Genomic DNA, 25,462 nt, shown 5'->3' on the forward strand with positions numbered 1-25,462 from the left:
ATACGTCAGCCAGAGGGAAAGAATGCACTTTTAACTTTTTTTTTTTTTCAAAGTCTATTTTCAGTTTTCATCCCCCCAGTCTTTCCAAAGTTTATTCACTGGTCAGGCGATTTCACATTTGTTTGCAGGCTAATCAAAGAAGTCAGAAGAACTAAAGAAACGCTGTGTGAACTAGACTCACTTTGGTGTTAGACTTTGACTTTACTGAGCTGTCTGTGAATTTCTGAATATTATAGATGTCCACAGTACCTGTAGATATGAAGCGCCAAGCAGTGTGCTTGCCAGCGGACAGCAGATAAGTTTGACTCCAACAGGAAGCAGCGCAAGAACTGGATGAGGGTCTCTTTGTCTGCAAACTTGTTAAGCTGACCGACCAGAGCCATACAAAGCTGATCCTCCTGGCTGCCAACTCCATCACCTGTTCTCAGTGTGCAAAGGTCAAACCCAGTCAACAAAAATAGCCAGTTTAAAACCCGCATATCCTCCTCACAATTTTTTGAGGACAAAGGTCCGTTTCCACACAGCAGTCCGGTACGGATCGGTACAGTTTGGTTCGATTAAGCTTGATCCCGGTTGCGTTTCCACAGCCACCGGTGCCCTATTTGGTAGGTGGTGTGTAAGCCGGATGCCGATAGCCGCTATGTAAATAGCGTCATATGATAGCAGCTAACCGCTAACAGCTAACTAATAAATTCAACAAAGGAGAAAAACGCAATGCAAACAAAACCAAAGCTGGAAGACATCCAGCAGTTCATCCACTTTGTCATTGGCAAATGATCAGAGTATGCTGTGTACCTCGAGGAGAAATACAGACGTAAACAATCAGCTGTGTGTTACAGTCAATGGTTTAAACACGGCGGGGTTTTGTTTGCCGACGTAACATGGGAAGTGACGATTCTTTCAACCAATCAACGGACTGCAGTGTTTAGCTCCACCTTTTTGGGTCGGCTTGACATTCTTGGCCCCCCATCAGAAGGGTCCCAAAAAGTGGGACAGTACGGATCGGTTATTTGGGAATCTGTCCCGGGATTAGTCTATGCCACAAAAAGCGCGCTGTACGGAGACGAACCGAGCCGGACCGCTTGGTGGAAACGGGGCTTAAATGTGTTATCAATTCTGTGTCATTGTCTCACCCTCTTTGTCTTTCTCTTTGTCCTCCTTTTTGCTCTTTTTACTGGAGGACTTGCTCTGTGAGGACTGGGAAGCTCCCATCTGTCCCGCACTACTGGAGCCCCCTCCTGATACTGATGAAGACGAAGAGGAGGCCAGGACCTTACTGCCACACAGGGCACAGGAGAGTAGTTGCAAAAGTACTGGGGAAACACCCTCATCCACGAGGAAGCTGACCTGGAGCAGGAAGTACAAAACGGCTGGAAAAAAGGGAAACAATGACACAACGTTAACACTGAAAAACTTAAACTGCATGTTTGTTTCTAGTTGCAGAAGTCGATCTCAAACAACTTACAGTCATCCTTCATGCAGAACTTTTGCCAATTGATAGTCCTCTGAGTGGCAATTTCAGCACAGGCTTTCAGATGTTCCATCTGCACAAAAAGATACAAGTAAATCCCACAGCAAAAAAAAAAGCAGCCCAATTGAGAACATAGGGGAGCTTTAATTATATTCACAAATTGCAAAAGTTCTGTGTTCAGGGAACACCCACCAGATTAATGAGTGTGTCATACTGCAAGGCTGATCCTGACGTGGCTGTGACCACTCCAGCTCGGAGGAAGATGCCCTGCTCCTCCAGCAGCTTCTTGATGCTGCGCACATGAGAGTCCAGAGTGTGCAGATCCCGCAGCTGACGGTACTTCTCCTTTGAGCCACAGATAAAGAGCAACAGCTTTCTGACCTGCCTCCTCACAAATGGTGTCTGTTGAATCATCAGATACTGGATGGGAAAAGAAAAACAGAATTGAGCGGTTGTTAGTATTTCTTGTGTGGAGACAGAGGTTTAAAAAGGAGACCGCTGATGTGTAACATTTAGTCATTACCTCGGACAGATAGTAGAACCAGGAATGTTCAAAGATTGGTGGGGGGATACGTGGGTTGGTATCAGCAATTTTCTTGATCTGATACGGCAGTCTGAGCACCATTTCAGTCAGAAGCTGGGAGTAGGCTTCAAACACATCAGCAGCATGTCCCTGAACAACAAGACATTAAAATTACATTTTCTATTTTCACTCTTTTAATGACAGATGTTGTTCCCCTGCTATCTGATACCTTGACATATTGGCGAAGGAAGAAAGGACTCATGTCGGGAGGTGAGGAGGCTGTGTGTGGGCGGAGGAGCTGGCTGGCAGCCACAGGCTCCTCTTCACCCTGTTGGCTCTTCCAAAACTCCAGGAGTGATTTGAGCACATGGAGACAGTAGTCAATCGCACCCAGGCTGAGCAGGGCAGTTGCTGTGGCATTCGAAATAAGTGAAGATGACTGGAATAGAAAAAGAGTGCATCTTCTATTTAGAACAATGTACAATCAAAGTTGTTTTGTAGCAACAACAGCAGAGTACAAAGCTGTTTATCAGGACATTCAGTCACAGAAACTTTAATGTGAACAAAGCGGTTACTTTTCAAGGTTAATTTATGGCAGTTTGAAAATAACTACGATGTCTAAAAATGTGTCGGGGTTTAATGAAATATACGTCATCACAAGTGAAGGTTTTAAAAGGTCCCATATTCTGCTTATTCTGGTTTTAGATGATCTTTAGTGTGTTTCCAGGTGTCTCGTGCACGTTAGGCACATCGATTTATAAGAATTCTAAAGCTCCCTCTCTAGCCCCACCGAATGAAATGTTGAGATATCACTGATCCAAGTCTATTGGATCATTGTACCAAGACCAAGCTCATGCTGCACGCCCGTGTGACATCCACGCTGACCAACTACCACAGAGCAGACCGGCTGACCAATCAGATCAGACATGGCACACGTGGGGATCCTGATCGTGGGGGATTCAGACCGTTGCAAATACTGCATGAAGCGGCAGCACATGAAAACAGACACTTTTTTCAAACATTAATTTATGTGCCTACTAGAAGTAAGTTCACAATTGCCAGATATATGAACACCCAAAATGGTATAATAAACCTTTAACATGCTTGAAAAACTAAACAAATTGCCATTAGTGTAATCAGTGAACAGGTCCCAAAGAAAAGAGAGGGGCTGTACCTCAGAGGAGGACTTAGAGCCAGACTTGGTTCGAGACATGAAGACACTGAGCAGCCTCATGATGACGAGGTGAACTTCATTGATAGAGCTTCGTTCATTCTTCTTGGACACGTCCTACAAAAAAGGGGTGAAGAGGAGTTTGTCAGAGAACATGTAGAGTAGGTCATTCCAGATGTGTCTGTTCACCACCTTATTTGCCTCTATGAAGGTTTATTCTCTGATGGGCCCACTGCCCAACACAACTGTAGTAGTGCTTAATATGTAAATTATGTAATCTGAAACTTGTATAATAGCAATGAATAACATCATAGAGAGACTGTGCTCACCTTCTTGTGCATGCCAAGCTCTGCAATAAGCTGTGCTAGCAGGTCATCCAAGGCACCCTTATCTTTTTCGTCCTCCCCATCCAGGTCAGAGGTCAACATGAGGATGACCTGCATGTAAGGGATAGCTTGGACTCCACCTACATTGTGGAGCTGAGAAAGGTGCTGAAGCAAGCGCTCCAGTAACATAAGACGAACCATGTGAAGCCTAACACGAAACACAAAGAAAAGAAGGCAACACACTTTGAATTTGAAGTTGAACATATGACGGACAAAATGACAAACTCTTATCTTCAGCTCCCAGGAACAAAACGTCTGAATGTATTCCCTCAACATGACCATAGACGTGACGAAGGATGGTAAAGATACGGTGTCTGATAAAGTTCTTTGCTGTTAGCAAAAATTAACATGAAACTTCTTGAATGTATTCTCTTGATTTGCATTTCAGTTGTCTGACCTGTTGCTTGTGTGGATGTCTCCCTCAGTCTCTCCTTCTCCCTCTGAGCCTTCACCTTCCTGCTGGGCCGTGGTGGTGCTGATTGCTCCAGTGCTGGAGCTAACACTGCCTGGACCAGCAGGATGGCCCTCTACTGTTGTATCACCATAAGCACTGCTACGTCCTGACACTGGACACATGCAACTTAGTTAATACATTGAAACTGAAGTATGGGGGAAATAAAGGATGGGATATGTACAAGGATAGATACGGTTCTGTACAACATAGAAAATAAATATTCATTATAGTTAGGGTTACTGGAGTGTTTCTGAAAAAACGCACCACTGTGTTCCCCTGCTACAGAGTCAATTGCAGAACCTCCACTCTCTGAGCCAACACTGCCGCCATGCTCAGCTGGGGAGGTCCGCAGTGTTGAGCCATCAGTGGCAGCTGTGCTGCCCTCATCATCTGATGCCGGTGCTGAAATCATAGCAATAGCTGTAACAGTAAATACACAGCAGTCATCTGGCCAGGATACATGTTTACACTTGTGGTACATCAAACAATAAAGCACATTCAAAACACTTTCTTTTTCTTTTTTAACTTGAGAGATCGTAAATAGGATAAGCTATCTTGGAGATATAACAGTTGAGCTTGTTATCAATCAATCAATCAATCAATCAATCAATCAATATTTAATTGCATCGCACATTCCTGTTACTGATCAAACACTACGAACTGTGGTCTTCATGTTACCTGATGCTGTGGTGTCTGAAAGGGTTCCAGCATCGAGTGAAGAGGAGCTCGGGGCCTGGCCAGAGAGGCCGAGGCTCTGAAGGCCAAGAGCACTGCTGCTACTGCCTGCATGTCAATAATAAGTCAAGTACATTAGGTGCACTGAATTATAAGGCAGAGTTAGACACAACATAAAATACATTTGGTCAGTCATTCAAAACCAACAACTAAAAGATAAGACATTTTTCAATGACAATTTGTTAACACCTGCTATTTGAATGAAATGTGTCACATCTCTTGTTCTACACCTGGTCTGTGTTGTTAGAATTAAACTGAACACCTTTCAAGAAAGGACCACATTTTCAAATCCCTACAGCACCTGTCACTGTGGAACTACAGTGACTACTGCCTAAATACCGTGTACATTTTAAGATTATATTTTTACATCGTTTTTCAATCCTTGAAGAAATTCTGGTTTTTACACTGCGTTATTAAGAGACTTGCTTCTTGCACACATCGGCCTAAATCACACACGAGCACAAGCAGGAACTACAGACATGCATTATTGAGAGTGGGGCTGCTACACACTCCTACGCAGGGAGCACATCAGAGTGGTTGTTGCCTCACTCTGTTGGCCTTGTTAAAGGACAGAAAACCTTCATATTTTTTCATTATTGTTGAAAAAAATGTAAATCAAAGACGTAATGTATTCTGTTAAAATAACCCCTGATGGGATCATTCCCCAGAATCATCTTTGTTCTTCTCTGCAGTCCATACATCTATTTTGAGGTCGAAACTGTGCTGTATAAAGGATGACTTTTTTCTTATCACATATATAGTTTCTAAAATTCGTTTGATTCCAGGCTGTCTTGGTTACCTCAGAAATATTGATTTGTATTCTAGATTTCCGGTTATTTACCTTGTTGATCTTGCTGAAGGCTAAGAGCGATGGCCAGCTCAACCATTGTTTCATCGTCTGCATCAGGAGGAATGTCAAGCATGGGAGGGAAACCCTCAGCCCCGGCCAGCAGGGCCTCCAGGGGAGAAGGGTTTCCATTGTTGACATTCTCTGCTGTGTCCAGGACCATAGACTCTGACTGAGAAGACAAAAACAAACAAGAATACTTCATCAACTTAATAATAATAATACATTTTATTTGAGGGCGCCTTTCAAAACCCCAAGGACACCTTACATGCAAGGTTTTAAAAAGACAATAAAACAGAAAAAGGTAAAAAGGGAGAGATTTACCGTATTTTCCGCACTATAAGGCGCACCTAAAAGCCTTCAATTTTTTCAAAAGCTGGCCATGCGCCTTATAATCCGGTGCGCCTTATAGATGGATCAATATTGAGCCGCAACAGGTCTCGCAACTACGGTAAGCAGCCGCCGACTCAATTTTCCCCCGTAGAAGAAGTAGTGCGCGATGCATGCTGGGATATATAAAACGGCGTTTCATTTCCATTTGTGTGTTTGTGTAAAGACCCTGAAATGGCTCCTATTAAGAGACACGCTAACAACGCAGAGTTTAAACTCAAAGCGATCAGTCACGCAGTAGAACACGGGAATAGAGCAGCAGCGAGAGAGTTTAACATCAACGAATCAATGGTGCGGAAGTGGAGGAAGCAAGAGGATGAGCTGCGCCAAGTAAAGAAGACTAAACAGAGTTTCCGCTACTTTACCTCGGAGAAAATAATAAAACAGTTGTTTATTCATTTTGGGAGTGAATGGAGTTGTCAGAAAGCTGATTTGTAATCTATTAATAAAGTTTGATCTGACTGTTTTGTTAACATTCCCTTTAGCGCAGCACCGTCCAATGGATGCATAACGTAACCCAAGCCTCTACTGTAGCGCCTTATAATACCTTATAGTGCGGAAAATATGGTACATGACAACAATAAAAACAGGAGTGAAATGGATGGAAATCAGAGTGTGTAGGCTTGTTTGAACAGATGGGTTTTGAGACGTGATTTAAAGATTGTTCGAGAGAACTGGGATATTAAAAGGGAAAAGGTTTCTAGCTAAAATGTATTTTTAAAGTTTCATCTTATTCCGGGGATAAAGAACAATCCTCTCTATTAATCATCATTTTATAGTTTCCACAAGTATATGGAAGGCATTCTCTTAATGTCCTCTCACAATGTAAGCAAGCAGACGTGTTGCTCCTCTGTGCTTACCACCATCTCAAAGTCACCGTGGTCCACTTCATTCTGCTCCTGACTCTCCTGTCTCCCCTCCTCTACTCCAGTCAGCACTGAAGACTGCATCTTGTCATCTGCATCGTCGTCATCATCGTCATCCTTGTCTCCTGACAGAGAAAAGTTAGTATTAAGGGGACTGAATCCAGGTATCGACAAAAAGCTCTGCATGCACAAAACCGGTGAAACTGTGGCCGCGCCAAAGTTAAAACTTACCCATGGGGGTGTTGGAGCGTGGGGGAGATGGAAGGGTCACATGTCTGCGTTTGCTTCTTGGGCGAAGCACTCTGATCAGAGCTTGCTTACATGCAAAGCTTACAGATGTGTCCTGCCATCGGTTGAAACAAACAACGGTTATCTGTTGCCCTTCACAGCGCTACTTCATGTTCCTATCCTGATTCATCCTGATTCTAAGAAAGCCTGGTTATAAATCACATGCTACAAAATGACACGTTTGCCGATGTGACGATTCAATCTGCCTTATGGGTTAGTGATAGATCCTATAAGAATGTCGACTGATGAACAGGAGCTTTTCACTTACAGGGCACAGCAACATTTGCATGTAGATTTTGGAGGCTACGTTGATGTAATCCAGTTCACATGTGCAGTATGCATGGATAATGTCCACCAAAGCATTTACTGTCGCTTCCACATGAGTTAGACCTGAAATGGAAAAAAATAAAACATGTCAAATGCTTTTCAGCAGTACATGTGGTTATTAAATGGTCAACATAATATTCAAACGCTAGCGAGAAAACAGTCACACGCTCGAATGGAAACGACACATTTTTCCACCGACAGCGACTGCACTGGCAAAGTAAAGACGTCCCAACCATGAAGCTTACCAGGCAAGCAGGCGGGAGCGAGGAACGCATTTTTTGGTTTAAGGGCGTGGAGCTTCCAGAAGTTATTCATCAGCTGTGTGATGAAGTTACAGCTCTCACTGTCCATGTGTTTTTGCCCGTCTTCTGTCATGTCTGGGTTCAGAAGGAAAAAAATCCTGAATGAGTTCTCTCTTAAACTTTTAGGTTTTCAAACTTGCAGTGATGGATAACTGAATAGGTATTCGATACTTTCTGACATCTTCAGTAATATAATGAACAGGCAGTATAACCATAGGAATCATTAACAGATTTTTGATTTGTTGTCACTGGCCTCTTACCGGCATCATGTTGTGAAGACTTTGTTTCAGTGAAATGCACTAAGTTGTTGGGTCTCATGATAGCAATGGAGCGAGCAGTGATCACCAGCCTCTGGAAGACATCCGGGTCCAGCTCCCTCCCTTCTCGGCTGCAGCTATTCAGACACTGCACTGCGTTACTCAGCAGAGACTGGTCCTGATGAGAGGGGAAGGGTGACACAGGCATTAGGTTCTTGATGTAGAGGATGAGAACATCATGTAACGTTGAACGGCACTTCAGCTCATTTTGTAATATCATTTTGCTCTTGTTGAGTTGTTCAATTAAAGCATGAAAAGGATTAACTGTTGCTAAATGATGAACAAGATGACACTGGACTAGTTTGGGATACAACAATTTCATCAACGAATTCCAAACAAACCAATGTTTTCAAAATATTGATGCAACTTCTCTTCACACACAGCTGAACACTGTCTTTCAAGGTTTCTTAGAGGGGAAAAAAAACAACCTTTTTTTTACTGTCTTACTGCACGGCAATTTGTCAGCCATGTCAGCAGAAAATGGCTGGCTACACACTATGTACCTACAACTGATAATCCATCGCGTCCAACTTCATCAAATCAACATTAAAAACTTGTTAGTTATTAGTAATTCACCTTGTGGTTGTGGTAGGCAGTTCGGCTGGTGTGCAAGCTAGCAAGAAGTCCCTTTGTCTGCTGCTGCACACCAGCAGGGGTTGGCATAGACAGGAGTAAAGTAGCCAGTTCCAGTGCTGCAACTTTATTCTTCTCCTGTGGAGATGTAAAGACAAGCAGTCAACATTGCGCTTTAAAAAACGAGCACAATTATAACAAGATTTTTAAGTCAAAAATGTGAAAAGAGGGTTTCATCCGTTTACCTTTTCACTTGATGAACCCACTGCGAAGCAGTTTTCCAAAGACTCGAGGGAGCTGACTACCAACCTGCAATGAAGATCGAAGATCAACACTGGTTCTACAGTAGAGTCAGCTCTAAACCAACATAGCAAAAAAAAAAAAAAGAAGAAGAAGAGCATAACTCAACCTGTTAAAGTCTGTGCTAACATCAATGCCAAGACAACTATGAATGCAATAAGAATAGTCAGGAAGAAAATGATTTTTTTTTTCTTTTTTGAGTGTAGAAATGGTGCATGGCATGTTCACAGTCTCAGGCATAGACACAAAGTGGCACACATGCACAAACCCATACAAACAAGCAGAGAAAGGGCAGTTACTAACCGGTCCAAGGTTGATAAGGACTCAGTTTCACAACTTTTTATTGTATATTTGGGAGCAAAAGAAAAAGAACAAAAACAAAGAGTGAGGATCACAGAAAGAAACACGTGAAATTAATGATTCAGTTAAACATAAGAGAAGCATGCAAGAAAGATGACATCACGATAGCCATGCACTAAAGACTCTATAGACAACCAAACCCCAGATTTGAACTTCAGTCTCGCTCTTAACAACTCAAGCTACCTGGCTGGACTGATGAAAACAAAGCTAGGAATGGGCGATCAGATCTGATACAGTGCATATACTCATTGAATATATCATTATTTAATGTTAGGGTATGGGTTATATTTTAGAAAATAAATAGTTCTCCATGTAAAAAAAAAAGACGAAAAAGTTTTGGCTCATTTACTTCTTAAATGTTCATTAAAAAAAAGAAAGAAAAAAAAAAGGAAGCGACCTGCAAAGTGAAATTGCAGGTCTTTTAAACACCCAGATAAATGAAAAACAGACATAAAATGTTTTGCAACTGCTAAAGGTCCGGAGTAGGAAGGTAAGTTTGATAGTGATACAAACAACACAAAAGTAAAAGACATAGTCACACTGACTAACTAGTCAATTATTATGGTAAACTGAACTTTGGGTTTTTTCAAGTTCCAACAACTTAACATCATGAACCGTACATTAGTTCGCTCATACCTCTCTAGTACACTGCCGCTGGTGGTTGTTGGGGTGGCTATGTCTCCATCAGAGCTGCCGTTGCCCTGGTTAAGGTTGGGGCTGCAGACATTGCTAACTGAGGAAGAGGAGAAGTCCTCCGGTGGGTCTTCGGGCCAGCCAAACTGCTCCTTGGTTTTACCGTAGATCTTGATGGAATCCAGCATGGTGACTCCAGCTGGGTCAACAGATGCTCCAACTTTAAATTGAACGTGGATAGAAGAGGATATTAGGAATATATGCATCAGACAATTGTTTCTTGTAAGTCTGCAAAAATGTTACGATCACAGAAGCACAAGCTCAGAGACAGTCATGTTTGTATTCTTTATAAACAAGTGAGATGGGGAGACTTTTAATGGAGCCGTTTCGAAGGAGCTAGTTTATGGTATTCCATTAAAAATAGATAAGAAATGTCTAGAAATGCTATTTTCAAATGTTTCCACACAATATGGGCTTTTTAGAGTACCACTTTATCTCAAGCCTGTAACTCAGATTAAAGATTATCCATGCAAACTCATGCTTACTGAAGATGCACAGCTTCTTGTCGGCCTGCAGGGCTTCCTCTCTGGTGAATGGAAAGTCAAACCAGCGTGCTCTGGTCAGGTTGATCTGCATGGTGCGGCCAAACACCTCCACATAGGAGGGGGCTCTCTCGATGGCCTGAGTGCCCACCTGCACCCTCATGCCCGTCATAACCATAGAGCTGTTGTTGTTGACTGCTTCCACAGTGAATCCCCCAGGCTAGAAGAGAAGCAAAGATCATGTCAGCATTTGTTCGGGTTGATGTTATTTGTCAAATAATGCAGTGTTTAGTATGATGGGCAGTGAGCTGTTTCAAGCAGCAAAGCTCTATGTGAAATGCCATTATAAATGTAGTTTGGATACTCACTATAGCTAGGTTGCTCAGTGTAATGTATGTATGCACAAATCAAGTATGACAGAATTATTCTTACCTACGATTTACTATACTGTTATCAACAATCATGCATAAAGAGCCAGAGTTGAACCAACCAGTTAGAAGAAATGAAAGAGTGTTTGTGGTTTAAGTATTATGTCGGTCTTTTTCAGTTTTATTTCGCACAGACAGTGCTGAAACACAGCTGACACAAGTGATTCCTCGCGGGAGTTTACCTTTGTATTCGCCACATACATCCCAGTTGAATTGAGACGGTGTTTGATCTGCTGTCCATTGTAGACCTGCAGCAAGTCATTGCCCCCAAACTCCACCTCTGTCAGCTGCTGGTTGTGTTCAAAGAAGTCCACTGGGAACGTCACCTGACTGGAGGTCCGGGTGGCTGAAGGTGAAAATCAAAACACGCAAATGTCAAACTTTTGCAATGCACTAAATATCTACGATGTAAACTAGGGCTCTCTTTTAAACAAACTTTTTGCTGCAGCCTGGTAAAAACCAGATAACTTAGTAAAAAAGCAAAGCAGAAAAACAAAAACAACTGTTGTTGCATTGTTGACAAATATTATTCAGCTATTGTGTCAGATTTAACATCACACTTTTTCAGTCATTTTTATAAACAGCCCTTTATTGAGCCTAAAACTCACTCGTGGCAGCTGCTTTGCGCTTGCGAACCGGCTTCATGATGCTGATGCCACAGCTGGGCTGAAGCGAGGGCTGGAGCCAGTAAGAAGTGTTGTCCACGTTAGCCATGTAGATCCGGAGGCTTCCATCCTCACAGAGGAGAATCATGGTTGTACGCTGCTGCTCGTTACTGGCAGTGTGTCGAATGGCCACCATATCTTGAATCTGGGGAAAAGATCAAATCAGTTCATTTTAACCTGAAGAAATGCATTGTAAGTGTTCTCAATCAATATGCAGCAGTGCTTTAATTGATGTAAACAAATTGTATTTATTGGAATTGGATACGTGGAGAATAAACAAAACCTTCCAACTTAGGGAGAAAGGCTTTTATGTCAGTATATTCATTATTTAATGCAGGCAAAAAGCAACGCCACTGAATTGCTTGTGGATTCAAGATGTACATCTATGAGTTAGCATAAACAAACAAATGAACACAAATGAGGAAAAATGGCGGCCTTGCTGGATTTTGTTTTAACGATCTTCTGTTTTCCATTTTATACGATGCCATTTCTGTTTGGAAGAGTTCTTCTCACTGTCATCTAACCTGCGCGGGACTAGGAAGTTTAGTACAGTTACTAAACCTTTACCTTCGCTTTGGCTGGCAGAGTTTTGATCTCTTGGATGAGTAAGGTGTCTGGCTTGACCATGATGACGAGTGGGATGCCGGTTGTCTGCTGCACACAGCACACCAGGCCTGGGTGGTTCATGACCTCAGACCACTGGCACAAAGCCGGCGACATCTTACTGCTGCTGCCATTCGAGCTAAAGAAGGCAGGACGACCGGAGAGAGGAGGTTAGTTAATCCTTCCAAACCGCTCAATGCTGTGACAGGTGAATGAAGGCGTCATATATCATGTGGAAGAAATGTTACCCTTTCACGTTGATGGGGAAAAGCCTCTGCACCTCAGTGGTGCTGCGACTCACTGTTGCAGCAAAGGACTTTCCCTGACTGTAGCTGAAGAAAAGCATCTGCAGCACATGTGAGTAATAAACTGACACTCCCCCGCCGGCTACTTGCCCGTTGCTGTCCTGAAATAACAAAGCATTTTACTCAGTATTGCTTAACATCACCCAGTGTTAAAGAAAACTGATTTAAATGTGCATGTCTAAACATGACATTTGATGTTTTAACAGACCACATTTTTAGACCTATGGACATATTGACTAAGTGTAAATCTTTACCTTCAAATCTTCATGATTTATCTCCAAAACATTTGTGACATAGAAGGGGCCATGTTGAGCACTGCTGGATTCGTCCATGAGCTGAGTATACATGTAGCCTGCCGAAGACATGATGGCAATAATGCTCTTCCCCTCTTCGCTGAAAAGGAAAGTAGCATCACGGATCTTCGAACTCGGAAGCAGGAAGTAGTACATGGGACTCAAGGCGTCCACAGATAAGTCGTAAATCTGCGTAAAAGGAAAAGATAAATAGATCAACAATTTCAACGTTGGTTTGTTTCATCAGTAAAAGAGCAGCACAATTATCAATCAATGTTTAGCATCTGTGACTCTTTGCCCAATACACACAATTAAAGTAACAAACGCATAATCAATAACCGATCAACAAGGCAACATGTTACAAGGTAATAAGGCAACTTCCATTTTTATGAATACGTACCTTGACAAAATCTGCAGTGATGATTGCGAGTTCAGTTTGTGAGCCGGGTAACCAAATAGCTTTTATGATGAAGTTGCCAGTGGCCAGTTGTGGGTGCAACACCAGATGGTCTGACACGGAGCCTGTGCTGCTGAAAGTGAGAACATGGCAATCCTAGGCAGGAGAAGAAAAAAAGGAACAGAGAGAAAAAACATCAGCTCACTTCTGACATTAGTAGGCCATCACAGAACAAAATACCATACATTTGATATGAGGTAACTTAGTGGTGAACCTATTTTACAAATGAAAAAGCTGCATAGTTCTCTGTAGTGTTTTCATGTTAACAATTTTTTCTTTGTACAGATGTAATCAGAAAACCAAGAAGACAGAAAGGGCGCTGACCTTAAGGCCACACACAGCCAGGTAATCTTCATTACACGGGTTGCCTGTGAGGCTGAGCACAGTGAAAGGGACTGGAGCAGAGGCCAGACGGGTCAGTGTTAGCTTCCTCTTGCTAGAGTCGGCCTGTTTCAGGAGAGTGGACAGCTGCAGAACGGTTATCTGTAAGATGGGAGATGGAGAGAAAAGGGGTTTGAATGTGTGAAGACAAAAAGAAGGAACGGACATTTGTAATGACTGGTTGAAACAATTATAAAATAATTAAAATAACAACATGAAGGAAACGTAGAAAAGTAGGAAACCACAACAATTTAGACAATTCCTATAATGATTCAAATATCAGGATGGATTTAAAAAGACAATCCAAATCGACTTGCCCATTTAAGGTTTTTTTTAGATATTGTTGTATGATTGAGCTAAAATGGGATTCATCTCACTGGTTGTTAAAGCTTACCTTTCCCTTCTCATGGCTCACAGCAAGGTGCTGGCGCCGGCCATGGGGTGAAGACAGGACACACATGGCAACACGGCGCAGGACATGTGCACTGATGAGCTGGCGTATAGTTTGTCCCTGGTCGCCACTGTAGTTCATCCTCACATTCTCAAAAGCCCCTTCCTGAGAGCCGAGTGTGGGCACCTTAAGAAAAGCGCAGCAAATGACAGAATTTATTGCGTGAGATGAAGTTCCTGAAAAGTTTGAGAGACACTGAAAAGACAAGTTTTCATACCATTAACTGGTCTGTCATCTCTACATTTTTGTCCCGAGTGTGAAGTTCATTGAGGGCTTGCTGAGCTCGGCTGCTGCTTCCCACTGCTGATGCTTGCTGGAAGTTCGTCTGGATGGCTTCCATGAGAAACATGAGCATCTCCAGTATGACTGCTGCAGTGGATGATCCCATCTGTTGGGAAGAAACGGGGCCAGAAGCTTGAGTTATGCAATGTGTGGTGTAATGCATGTGAAAGAGATGTCATGAAGTTTATAAAAAAGGGATCTGGTTACGTCTTTGGAGCAGTCTCAACGAATGACAAACATTTTCTCTTACCACTTGTGCCAGCAACTCTTCCTGGCAGCCTTCAATGCTCTTGCACACACTGCTCTTCTTTGGTCTGTCTTCATCACCTGGTTTGCCATCACATATGGTGACCTTGCCCTTGTCGGAGGGTGAGGAATTCTGGTGGCGGATGGCACTGTCAGGCATTCGCATTTCGCTCTGGAATGCAGACGACTCTTTTAAAGTTGAGCCGATTCCACTGCTGGGGCTGCGTTTGACCAAGGCCTGTGGACGGCATGATAAAAAGAACACATGTAATTAAATGGAATAAAATCTCGCAGCATAAATGAAAGCTTTTTATATGAAAGAAAATGCCTAGTTTAAGCTACCTGATTTTGTTTTTTTACACACCTAGCTCTTTCACATTGTGGAATATACATAGATCGTGAAAGGGAGGTTTGGGACCTTTTGACTTAATCTAAACTCAACGATTGCATTTGTTAAAAAAACAACTTTTTTTTCCTTAAAAAAAAAAAAGCTTAATGAGCCCTCGTTAACACAAGACATACAAAGACAAAAAAGACTAACAATAAACTGAAGGTAAAATGTAATTGATGGTCTGTTTATAATCATGCACATTTATAAATTCTCTATATTAAACTATATTCACTGCACAACATATTTACAAAAGACATGATTTCTCTCATGTTCTGGCCACATGTGTGGGCTAGCTATAATCCTGACCAAATGAAATGACTGGATGGAAGTCAATGGGGGAATGACTTGCAAGCCAAAGTTACCGCTGTTGTTCTCTTCCCATGATGACCTGAGGTATTCGGTCTCACCTGGCAGCTGCCATCCTCTTTGGCACCGCAGTCACAGAAGAAAGAGCCATATTTGGCATAGGAGATCTCATGGTCTTTGTGACAGACCTTGGCGCACACTGTGCACACACCTACCCCATCCACCATCTTACAGGTGTGACAGTGGTACCTACAAAGATACAAAAAATGCCGGGACTTGACTGTGAATAGTTAATCATCAAGTTACGACAGAATACATCACCTTGGGGATTAACAAAAACACATTTAAACTCTTCCGTCCTTCTTTTAGTTAACGTGCATATATAACATATTAGAAGATGAGCAGTAATAAATGCATTCAGTAAAACAATGTGCACTCTTTCTTCACTATGTCAGTGGTGTGAAGTTGAACTAAGGTTGGGACAAATCCAATCAACTTTTCAAATTAAAGAGCGTAGGATCCTTCCAGCCCAAGATTCTCCCTTCTATTCTTCAAATGAAAGAAATGGTTCCCGTTTAATTATTTCATTTTCAGGTTTAACATTCTCATAGATGATAAAATATTTGTAATTTGCACAAAGAAAAACAAAATTTGAATGATTGAACAAAGGGAACAAGCTATTCTCTTGTTCAGGTTTAAACCTCAATCACAGAGATTGATAGACTTATATTTACCAGTGCTGGTTCATGAACTCCTTCTGGGTGATGGTGAAGGTGCAGAGTTTGTTGCACAGGGAATCTTCATCCTGCCCAACAATGACAGAAATGTTAGATTGATTCATTTAGTAACAGTGCAAGAACTGAGGAATGCAAACAGACTTGACAGCGCGTCCCTTTTGCATGTGCTGTATTTCCACTTTAAGTACAGGAGATAATCGTGCTCAGGCCCAGTTAGTCCTGATGCATTGTGACCAAAGACGGGCACCGACGCAGCGGAAGGCCAATCAGACTTGAGCATGGCACAGATTGCCAGTGTGATCGCGCCCTTGGTCATTTTCATTGCTGTGATTCATCGCTTATGGTTCAACAGCATTTTTTTTTTTTTTTTTTTTTTTTTAAATCTTAAACATCGCAAAAGGCTCCCTTTACTTAAAAGTTTTTCAAGAGTTTTTTCTTAGTGTCACAAAAAAGGGAGATAAGAGATAACATCTCACAGAGTCCTCTGCCTGGGAATCATCGTCCTCTACAGCAAGTTCCTCCACCCAGTCTGAGTCCACTTCCATGGCCTTTTCCTCTCCCTCCATCAGCACGGCTGAGGTGCCTTGACCGCTGCTCTGCCGCAAGGCATTCATCACGTCAGCGAGATACGAGATGATGTGGCATGAACACTCCAGCATGCTGGCATGCTGAAATCAGGGACAGATGAACAAATTAAAGGGCTACCGACTACTAAAGGTTACAACTTCCTTTTAGAATACTATTGAGGAAACATATGTTCGGCCTGTGGGAAAAATATGCAAGTCTGAATATGGATATTCTATAAACTATCATAATATAATACATACCTTTCCTTGGGATAAGTTTGCGCTCACTTTTTCCACAACATTCTTCTGTGTTAAATACTTTTTGCTACAGGGAAACAAGACATTTTTATAAATAATTATTCATTGAAACAATAACGCCGATTGATCATTATAAAGTACTTTTAATTTCCATTTCCAACTATTCACACTGATGGTAGACATCATGCAGCTCTAGGATGTAAATTAAATCAGGGAAACTAATATCTCACCATCTGGTCAGCCAGTCGATGGCTGCCCTGTGCAGCTGCAGGTGGCCGGCCCCCTGTCCCGCACTGGCCAGTGTGGCCATGATGACCATAAGCTCAGGGAAGCCTGTTCCATCACCATTGGCCAGCATGTCTGTTGCCATGGGAATAAGCGTGCTGAGGAGGACAGTGCACACTCCTTCTCCCACCTGGCTGTTGTCACGCACGATGTGAGTGGTGAGCACCTGTAGAAGCTGTCGGTTTTCCTGCACTATTTCCAGCTGCTCCGAGTCCTTTGGTGGGGGGGCCGTCATCCGCGTCAGCCATGCCTGGAGCCGAGAGGGCTCAACGCAGGCAAGCTGGGCCAGAGATCCACACAGACACAGGAGGCTTGGGTTTGGGCTTTTCTCCGCTAGGAAAGAGAGCATCACCATTGGATTTAGGATCAGCAGCAGGCAGCCACATCATCACATAGCGTCTGAAATTCACTTCTCCATACTTTTCTGACTATACAGTGAGTGTGTCTGAACAATGATGTCACTTCTGACACACACTGACTTTACATTGCTAATAACAAGGTTTGCAGAGGCAAACATTTATGCAGGTGAACTACTCCAGTATCTTTTACACTATGTTTTACACAAGCACTGTAACCACTTTTCATGTATTCATAATGTGAAAACATTGTAGGATTTCTTCTCCAGCCCTTCTGGCCGCAGCATTTTTTTGCTCTGGATGGACACATCCTCATTAAGTTAAAAACAGACCACTTGTTACCATATTGTCTGCACATGTCAGCCTTTAGTGATTCATAGAGTAATAATGCAAACTATAGACTTACTGAGCTGGAATAGTTTGGTGAAAAATTTCAGCACCCTGTTGCAGAACTTTGCTGACAGACTTTCATTGGCTGTGGCCATCATAATCTGGACGAGCTCGCCACTGGAAAAAAAAAAAAGAGCACAGAATAAGTGAGGCAAATGTAATCATTGTGGAATAACGCAAGCTGGGTTCCCAGTTGAGCAAAATACCTGAATGAAAAGAACTCTTCCATGGCCTTGCGGACTTGGCTGCTCTCCAGCTGCTTCTCGAGATACTGAAGGCATTCCTCAAGGACAGACTCGTCCAAACCACTACAACAAACATCAGAGATCCAATGTTAAAGAAGCAGAAGTATGTATAGGCCAGTAAAAAAACAAAAAAAGCCCAATCAGACTAACAGCTGCACAAGGCTGAGACTATTTTTTCTGTAAAATTAAACAGTACAAACACCCATTTCCTGTATTAATAGTTTTGATTGGATGGTTAGATTGAATATATTATTTATCCCATGTTTATTGATTGTTACGTCACACATGTCATACCTGTTAGGGTCTGAGTGGTTGGCGATGATGTTGTAACACCCAGTCACCAAACGCTCGTAGATGCGAGCTTGGAAGGCGTCGGACTCTGATGGTCCGAGGATGCGCTCCAGTGAAGTGCTGCTGATCTCAGCCACGCTGTCGGTGCTGCTCTCCAGGAGAAGGGGCAACAACGTGCGCACAACCTGTGACGGGTTTAGCTCCTCTGTGCTGAAGAGGCAAACATGAAGCTTTATTAATTACACTTTATCTCACACGGTAACAATTCCAATGTCTGCATAGGACTGAAAAAAAGCGCTTACACAATGAGGTCACCGGTGAGCCGAACCAAAGACAGTAGGATGTGTTTAAGAGAAGAGGCCAATGGTAAGCATTGACAACTCAGTGTGCCCAGATGAGCTGCTTGGATTGCACTGATGTAGCTCTCGGATGGAATGGTGTCATTGGCAAACGCATTTCGCTGAGAAAGCAAAAGCAAAAATTAGTCATGATTTATGCTAGCCAACTTCTTTCAAACTGACATACAAAGAAAAGCCGGGATATATGGGCGGAACTATAACTTTTAACCTCATGTTGATTGGACTAGTTCTTATTTAACATTTATAGTAAAACATTCTATGAGAAGAAATAGAAATTCTATGAGAAACGTATTCTGAAAATGAACTTTCCATTAAGTCTTGTGAGTCAGACACTAAGCGGGCTGCATTGCCATTAGAAACAATCAAAAAAGTTGGTTGAACACAACTTGGCCTCAGTTAACAGTGAAGAGCTGAAGCAGGACTTTGTCCGCTTTATTGGATGGAATCAGAGTGGTCGCTGTGTAAAGATGTTCATATTAAAAAAAATCAACCTTTATTGCACTTAGTTGGAGAACAAGCCCGTTGTTAAAATAATGGCAGAACCACTTAATTATGAGGTGGTAATGTCAGAGAGAGAGAGAGAGAGAGAGAGAGAGAGAGAGAGAGCGAGAGAGAGCGAGAGAGAGCGAGAGAGAGCGAGAGAGAGCGAGAGAGAGAGAGAGAGAGAGAGAGAGAGAGAGAGAGTCAAACTAAACCACCAGTAACATACCCATGATCCAATGTTAGGGAACTCATTGGTGTGGATACTGTTCCAAGTCTCACAAATGGTCTGTACAGCTGATGGTAAGTTCTGCATAATGCTATGGCCTGTGGAGTGACATTAAAAAGCAGTTTAGGTCAAAACAGTAGGAGAAAAAGAAAAGACGTTAAAGTGCATATATAGTTTGAAATGTCGCTCTTTAGTAATCCTTTGGCATTACCTAGCATGTTGGCCTTGCAGCGGGTGGAACCAATAGACATTACAGCAGCATAGCCTTGGAGCTTGGCATCTGTAAGCTTGTTCTCCCCTTCCTCAGGGATGTTCATCAGAAGGTAAGACCTGATCACAGGTTTTGGTTAAATAATATAATTAGGTTTTTACACAACGACAAGTTACAGTAGTCTGAAGTTCAGATTTGGGATTCCCCTCTCACCTTGTAAAAGCTGTGTACACGTCAGTGAGCTGCAGAGTGGCAGGCAGCAGGTTCTTCGTAATATCAGATGACTTGTGAGGTTCCGTCTCTATGGCAACCTTGGACAAATGCTCATCAAGGGAGACTTGAACTTTAGAGATGACTGCATCCAGGGTATAGATGGCTTGTAAAGATGGTAGCTGATGAAGTGGGAGAATGGCATTTGGGTCTACGCTGGAGAAGGTTGATATCTGCAAAAGAATCAAGGCGTCAAACATTTTGGCCAACAATTTCCACAGACAACGATAATAACAATGTCAATATTACCTGTCTGGCAATGTACTCCTCTGCCAGGTCCACGTCGTATTTGACGGTGCTGCACTTAGCAGCCGTAGTTTCAACCAGGGAGGCTGCTTGGTCTGCTCTCATTCCCTGTTTCACCAAGTGCTCCTGTCATGGGCATACATCCAAATAAACACCAATGATAAAGTATGAGTAGTCGAGTGTACACTTCCACAATCGATTTCCATATAACTCTTGAAAATCTAAAATTAACTGTGAGACAACATCTGACGTGTAAATAAGCATTTGGTTGGGCTTTCATGTCACCAGACCTTGATCCAATTCACGTAGGTAGACACCCGGAGACGTGAAGACCATCTTAGAGTGTGCAGTATGTCACTCTCGCTGGGGTCGCTGTGGCCAGCCTTAAGCTGCTCCATGAAGGCCTTTGAAGGTGGTAAAACCCCAAGGATCCTCCACAGTACCAGGAAGTAGTACTGAAGAGAGCAGGCCTCCTGTGATGGATGATAAACCAACATGCCATGTGTTAAGAATACCTCTAGATGACAGCAATGAATTCTCCTAATGCTAAATTATTTATTTAAAAAATGGATTAGAGTAGAATGGATTACTAATTTAACATGCAAACAGGAAGCGTGCACCCTGTAAACACAGAAAAAGGATTTGTCCATGCTGCGTGCTCTCACCAAAGGAGTGACAGGCTTGTTTTCCTGTCGTCTTGCCGTGTCAAACTCAGAGCCTGCCACCAGAAGTGAGATGAGCCAGGCGTACAGCTCATCATATTTCACCGCTCCATTGAACAGTTTAGGAAAGACCTTTCAGAAAAGAAAAGAAGTTAGGTTCGTTCTCCTTGTAGGCATTGTAAAAACAATGAGTGAACATTTGTCATAGGGGGGTAAAGGTCTCACTTTGCTGTCCAGTCTGCTGATATCATCTTCAGATGCCTCAGGGGACAGTACACAGTAGAATTTGGGCTGAGCATTGGAATCTACAAAAAGTTTAAAAGAATGAAAACAGAAAATTATTTCATTTTCTCCAGACCATCACATCCTTTTGAAAGAAGAGAAAAAACTAAAAGTTACTCAATCTGTTTGAAATAGATGCAATAACAACTTGGGGTACAACTTGAGTAAATGACTTTTGGAACAAAAACACAGATTTGAAACATACTGAGCACTCCGAACAATCAATGACTTTGGCGTTTCAACATATACGAGGTTGGCAAAAATAGTTCAATCACCTGGTTCATAATAAATACATTTCATTCACAGGCCTTACCAGCTGAACAGTGTTTGGCCCAGTTCTCCTCCACCTCTTTGAATCCATAGTACAATGGCAGACTGCTGCGTTTGCCACCGTCTTGGACAGAACTTGGTCCAGCAGATGGAGGTGTGAGGAGGTTATACTGCACCTGTTAATAATATGCAATGTAAAGTCATCACAGTGCCTCAAGCATATGGATGTGTACAATCCAGAATGGAAGTTGTGATGTTGCTTTGGATCAGTTTTAGTCACGAGATGAATCCTCCATTAGAAAATAAGCAACTGACCTGCTCAAAGAGGTATATGGGAGCCTTGGAGTAGTGGCGCAGCAGGTAATCGAAAACCAGACACAGGCGGGCCAGGTTGAGGGGCACTGCCTTCAGCTGAGAGTCTCTGCTCTGTGCTAATTCAGTGATGGCCTGGGTGACCTGGGTGAGCACCGACCGCCGGCCGCACTCCGACAAATTGTGGAAAAGGAGAAGCAGGAGCTGGAGGTGCTCCACATTAAGATCGTCTTCTCCACTAACAGAACTCTGCATTGTTTGCTGCTTCAGTGTTCCCAAAAACCTGAGGTAACAAAGGGGATGATTTTCAAAATAAATGTGAAAAGTGTGGCATCTTTTCAGGTAAATATTAGACGCGTTACTTTACTAGCATGAAAGTCAGGCAGAGAACTGTCTGAGTAGAGTAGCTCCATTTGTTTTTTGATTTATATTATATATATTTATGAGATTTATCTATTTTTTATATTACCTGCTAAAGGTTAATTAATAATGATAATACTAAAAGGTGTACAAGAATTCATAGGGTCTGCATTAAATGACAATAATAATAATATGTGGCAAACCAGCAAAGCTTTCATACCGTTCCCAGACTTTCATACACTCAGGGACATCTGGCTCTCCCTGCACACTGGCTTTGTGCTGCCATATGAGGAGAAGTCTGGAGAGGACTGATAATGATTGGGGGTGGATGTACAGAGGCCAGGGACCCTCTGAAAAAGGCGCAACACCTAACTGCTGAAGAAGAGTGCTCTGGAAATGGCGAGAGAAACAATCATTAGTATCTCAAATAGAATGAAGGATGGCAAAATAACAGTAACGCCAAGGTCATTAAATAGCAGTGACTTTTATTATTGCTGAACAGGGACATTCCAACTACCTGCAGTGCCGGGGAAGGAAGATCTGATGTTACCATGGTGTGGTTGAAGTGATACAGAGCTAAAGAAAACACTTCATCTGAGGAGCCTGAGGAGAAAGAAATGAATTGAACTAAGCAGGATGCTTTGCTGTCAACCAGCGATGGGGTACAATCATCATTAACTGCCAAAGCAACAAAAAGGACATTAGGGCTACTATATGCATATTAAACAGAGTGTTTTTTCTGAAATACCTTTAACGTCTTTGTCCACATCTTTGATGATGCTGGCTAATGTAGCCATGTGTTGCTCTGTTAGCGACACACTCAAGTAGTTGCGGATGAAGTTATTCCTGGACTTGAGCATGGAGGTGGTGAGGAAGTTCAGAATGCTTGAGGCTAAACTGAGAAACTAAAAAAAAAAAAAGGAACAAACAACCGTGAGTGGCCAGGATGTCACACTTTCAAAAGCAAAGATTTTCATAGGCTGTTAAAAGATGAGCTACATAGACACAGTTTACTTGAAACATACTGCCTTCGAAGTCATTCACAGTAAAATAGCCCTCACCAGTTCTGGGTCTTTACGACCAGCTAAAATGTTGCCATTCTCGCTTGGATTCTGCTTGCTGGGACTCTTCAGTCTGGGAGAGGTCTCCAACGGTGGGGGAGGAGGAGGAGGTGGGGGAGCGACCTTGTCTTTGGTCGGTGAGATTGTCTCTTCAAACCAAAGGCCCAAGATTGGTTCACTGTCATCATCTGCAGAAAGACAAACTTGTTTAGCACAGTGTTTAAGAGTGTTGAAGAGAAATTTGACAAGATATATTATACATGATATTGGTGAGTGGTTTTTGGTGACATCAATAGACAAACGTAAAAAGCTTTAAAATTAGTTTTAACACCTACAAAAGTGTGCAGGAAGTGCAAAAAGACTGCAGTAAATAGTGAACACACAGTGAATATCCACCTGACGAGGGTTACTTCAGATCAGTCTCATGGGCTCTGTTTTTATTTTTTATTTTTTAAAGAAAACTACTTTGAAAGTATTCTCATATCTTGTATCCTACCTCCAGTCTACATGAACTAATGAACAGTTAACATTTTCAGATTTACGACAGAATAAAAAAGTGTACCTAATCATTGCATACAGTAATAGTTCTGCACTGTTAAGTGTAGTACAATGGCATAAAAAATAAATAAATATATATATCAAGGTTGAATTTGTTTAATTTTTTTAGAACAAATTTAATATAATGTAATGTTGAAGTGGTATTTACGTTTTTTGTTAGTTCTCTACATGCCACTATGCATGCATTTGAACACATTCAACAATCCATCATTTGCTGTGGGCTGATGCAAAAACTCAATCAGAAAAATTTACATTTAATTTGTTACATATAAATTGTGAAAATATTTTTGAACAAGTGCCAAAAGATTTTGGAAAACTGCAATTTGATTTTTTTTAAATGTGCTGAGCTGCCATTGGTTCTGCCACCAGCCAGTTTAATCAGAATCTTTTTTTATTGCCAAGTACATATACAAGGCAAAAACAGTTAACATGGGAAAGAGGGCTATCATAAAAAGGGGCAGTATGTAAAATATCTACTGAATTCAAATCATAAAATGATAAAACTATCATCAGACATTAAAGAAACACGCAATGTTGAAGTGCTAACTGCGCTGACAATAATGCCCTCCTAAGTTTTATTTCCAGTCTGCAATGGTCTGGATTTGTTTCGACCAGAGAAGACAGGAGGTTTTAAGGCACCGCCACATAGCCGTTTTGGACGCCTCGTGGCTTGTCAGGCAAGAAGCAAACCAACAAGTCTTGCAATGACAAAAGAGGGCAAGCAAACTGGATCAGACATAACCGATTCTATCCGACCTAAAAAGCCACTAAAAGCTCCACAACCAGAAACACTGTGAGACTAGGATAAATATTTAGAGATGCTTTTAAAAAAAATGAGGAGCTGTTAGTGTGCAGAGCGTTTTAAGACTGGTGCAGAGCTGGCTAAACACTGAAGCTTCCTTGTATGCTACATGGCAACCTGTGTGTTCCTTGACTCTCAGTACCAATTTTGAAGGTTACAAAATGAGAGTCACATTGTCAGAGTTACATTTTGCTCTGCACGAGCACCTCCACTTTATTTTTCAAAACTGACTGGCTGAGACAAGGGAACAAGGGAAAATGTTGGCGATGTTTTTATTTTTTACATGTTATGTAATAGGAATAATGTTTGAATATATACTCTGTATGCATGGTGTGCAAGTTTAGTGTGTGCACTCTATAAAAGTGAAACAGCTCTTTTCACACATTTACTCCATGCCAGTAAAGGCACATGAACTCAAAAACTGGATGTCTCCAGCATCCATTGAAACATTATGTGACAGTAGTCATTCCAAATGCATATTAACATGCATCTGATGTGCAAATACTCTATTGGCACAGTAATCAGTTAACATGTTATAGGGGTTCAGTTGCTGTGTAATATCAGACTGGCTTTAACGTAGATTAATAATGGTGAAAGGGTTCCTGAAAGTAAATACCCCAACACTACAATGTTGATGCTTGAAGAATAGTGAGAAATAAGTGCAGCCCTTTTTGGGTCGGATTATCGTCTGATTTCAGTGCTTAAGAATAACTGTTTAATTGAGATTGTGATAAAAGCTGAAGTCATTTCGACAGTAACCTCACATTCAATATACCGTAGTAGATCAGATCAATCTAACTGCAAAGGACGTAACATATTGTATTATATTATTGTGTTGTATTATAGAATATCACTTGAAGTTGATATTCACATTTGCATGCAACATACAAAAAAAATAAAATAAACATTTTTCAGGTGACAGCACAAGTGAGAGCAAAG

General features: G+C 41.9%; 1 protein-coding gene across 14 annotated transcripts in view; it reads right to left on the minus strand.

The window, feature by feature from the left end:
* Positions 1–25,462, minus strand: part of ubr4 (ubiquitin protein ligase E3 component n-recognin 4) — a 53,028-nt gene that overhangs the window by 13,745 nt on the left and 13,821 nt on the right. For 9 of the 14 annotated variants that reach the window (XM_079359133.1, XM_079359144.1, XM_079359143.1 and 6 more), the window contains 54 exons: positions 23,164–23,351; positions 22,851–23,007; positions 22,620–22,705; positions 22,323–22,492; positions 21,746–22,025; positions 21,474–21,606; positions 21,104–21,183; positions 20,882–21,010; positions 20,507–20,689; positions 20,220–20,342; positions 19,914–20,143; positions 19,701–19,819; positions 19,490–19,587; positions 18,724–18,881; positions 18,425–18,631; positions 18,092–18,193; positions 17,902–18,002; positions 17,085–17,472; positions 16,858–16,921; positions 16,507–16,698; positions 16,028–16,098; positions 15,350–15,542; positions 14,601–14,834; positions 14,286–14,456; positions 14,012–14,194; positions 13,561–13,719; positions 13,180–13,332; positions 12,741–12,968; positions 12,430–12,587; positions 12,146–12,320; positions 11,522–11,723; positions 11,096–11,259; positions 10,489–10,705; positions 9,947–10,163; positions 9,254–9,286; positions 8,896–8,959; positions 8,654–8,788; positions 8,021–8,195; positions 7,704–7,835; positions 7,400–7,521; positions 7,075–7,186; positions 6,838–6,968; positions 5,582–5,759; positions 4,684–4,788; positions 4,270–4,407; positions 3,949–4,117; positions 3,495–3,699; positions 3,169–3,282; positions 2,224–2,433; positions 1,995–2,144; positions 1,664–1,891; positions 1,466–1,544; positions 1,134–1,370; positions 250–418 (listed from right to left, as the gene is read on the minus strand). In XM_079359133.1, coding sequence (XP_079215259.1) covers positions 250–418; positions 1,134–1,370; positions 1,466–1,544; positions 1,664–1,891; positions 1,995–2,144; positions 2,224–2,433; positions 3,169–3,282; positions 3,495–3,699; positions 3,949–4,117; positions 4,270–4,407; positions 4,684–4,788; positions 5,582–5,759; positions 6,838–6,968; positions 7,075–7,186; positions 7,400–7,521; positions 7,704–7,835; positions 8,021–8,195; positions 8,654–8,788; positions 8,896–8,959; positions 9,254–9,286; positions 9,947–10,163; positions 10,489–10,705; positions 11,096–11,259; positions 11,522–11,723; positions 12,146–12,320; positions 12,430–12,587; positions 12,741–12,968; positions 13,180–13,332; positions 13,561–13,719; positions 14,012–14,194; positions 14,286–14,456; positions 14,601–14,834; positions 15,350–15,542; positions 16,028–16,098; positions 16,507–16,698; positions 16,858–16,921; positions 17,085–17,472; positions 17,902–18,002; positions 18,092–18,193; positions 18,425–18,631; positions 18,724–18,881; positions 19,490–19,587; positions 19,701–19,819; positions 19,914–20,143; positions 20,220–20,342; positions 20,507–20,689; positions 20,882–21,010; positions 21,104–21,183; positions 21,474–21,606; positions 21,746–22,025; positions 22,323–22,492; positions 22,620–22,705; positions 22,851–23,007; positions 23,164–23,351 — 8,599 coding nt within the window. The remainder of the gene's footprint in view (positions 1–249; positions 419–1,133; positions 1,371–1,465; positions 1,545–1,663; positions 1,892–1,994; positions 2,145–2,223; positions 2,434–3,168; positions 3,283–3,494; positions 3,700–3,948; positions 4,118–4,269; positions 4,408–4,683; positions 4,789–5,581; positions 5,760–6,837; positions 6,969–7,074; positions 7,187–7,399; positions 7,522–7,703; positions 7,836–8,020; positions 8,196–8,653; positions 8,789–8,895; positions 8,960–9,253; positions 9,287–9,946; positions 10,164–10,488; positions 10,706–11,095; positions 11,260–11,521; positions 11,724–12,145; positions 12,321–12,429; positions 12,588–12,740; positions 12,969–13,179; positions 13,333–13,560; positions 13,720–14,011; positions 14,195–14,285; positions 14,457–14,600; positions 14,835–15,349; positions 15,543–16,027; positions 16,099–16,506; positions 16,699–16,857; positions 16,922–17,084; positions 17,473–17,901; positions 18,003–18,091; positions 18,194–18,424; positions 18,632–18,723; positions 18,882–19,489; positions 19,588–19,700; positions 19,820–19,913; positions 20,144–20,219; positions 20,343–20,506; positions 20,690–20,881; positions 21,011–21,103; positions 21,184–21,473; positions 21,607–21,745; positions 22,026–22,322; positions 22,493–22,619; positions 22,706–22,850; positions 23,008–23,163; positions 23,352–25,462) is intronic. The other 5 variants (XM_079359135.1, XM_079359140.1, XM_079359134.1 and 2 more) reach the window with 3 other exon arrangements.

Source organism: Symphodus melops (assembly GCF_947650265.1).
Source record: "Symphodus melops genome assembly, chromosome: 13".
Lineage (NCBI taxonomy): Eukaryota > Metazoa > Chordata > Actinopteri > Labriformes > Labridae > Symphodus > Symphodus melops.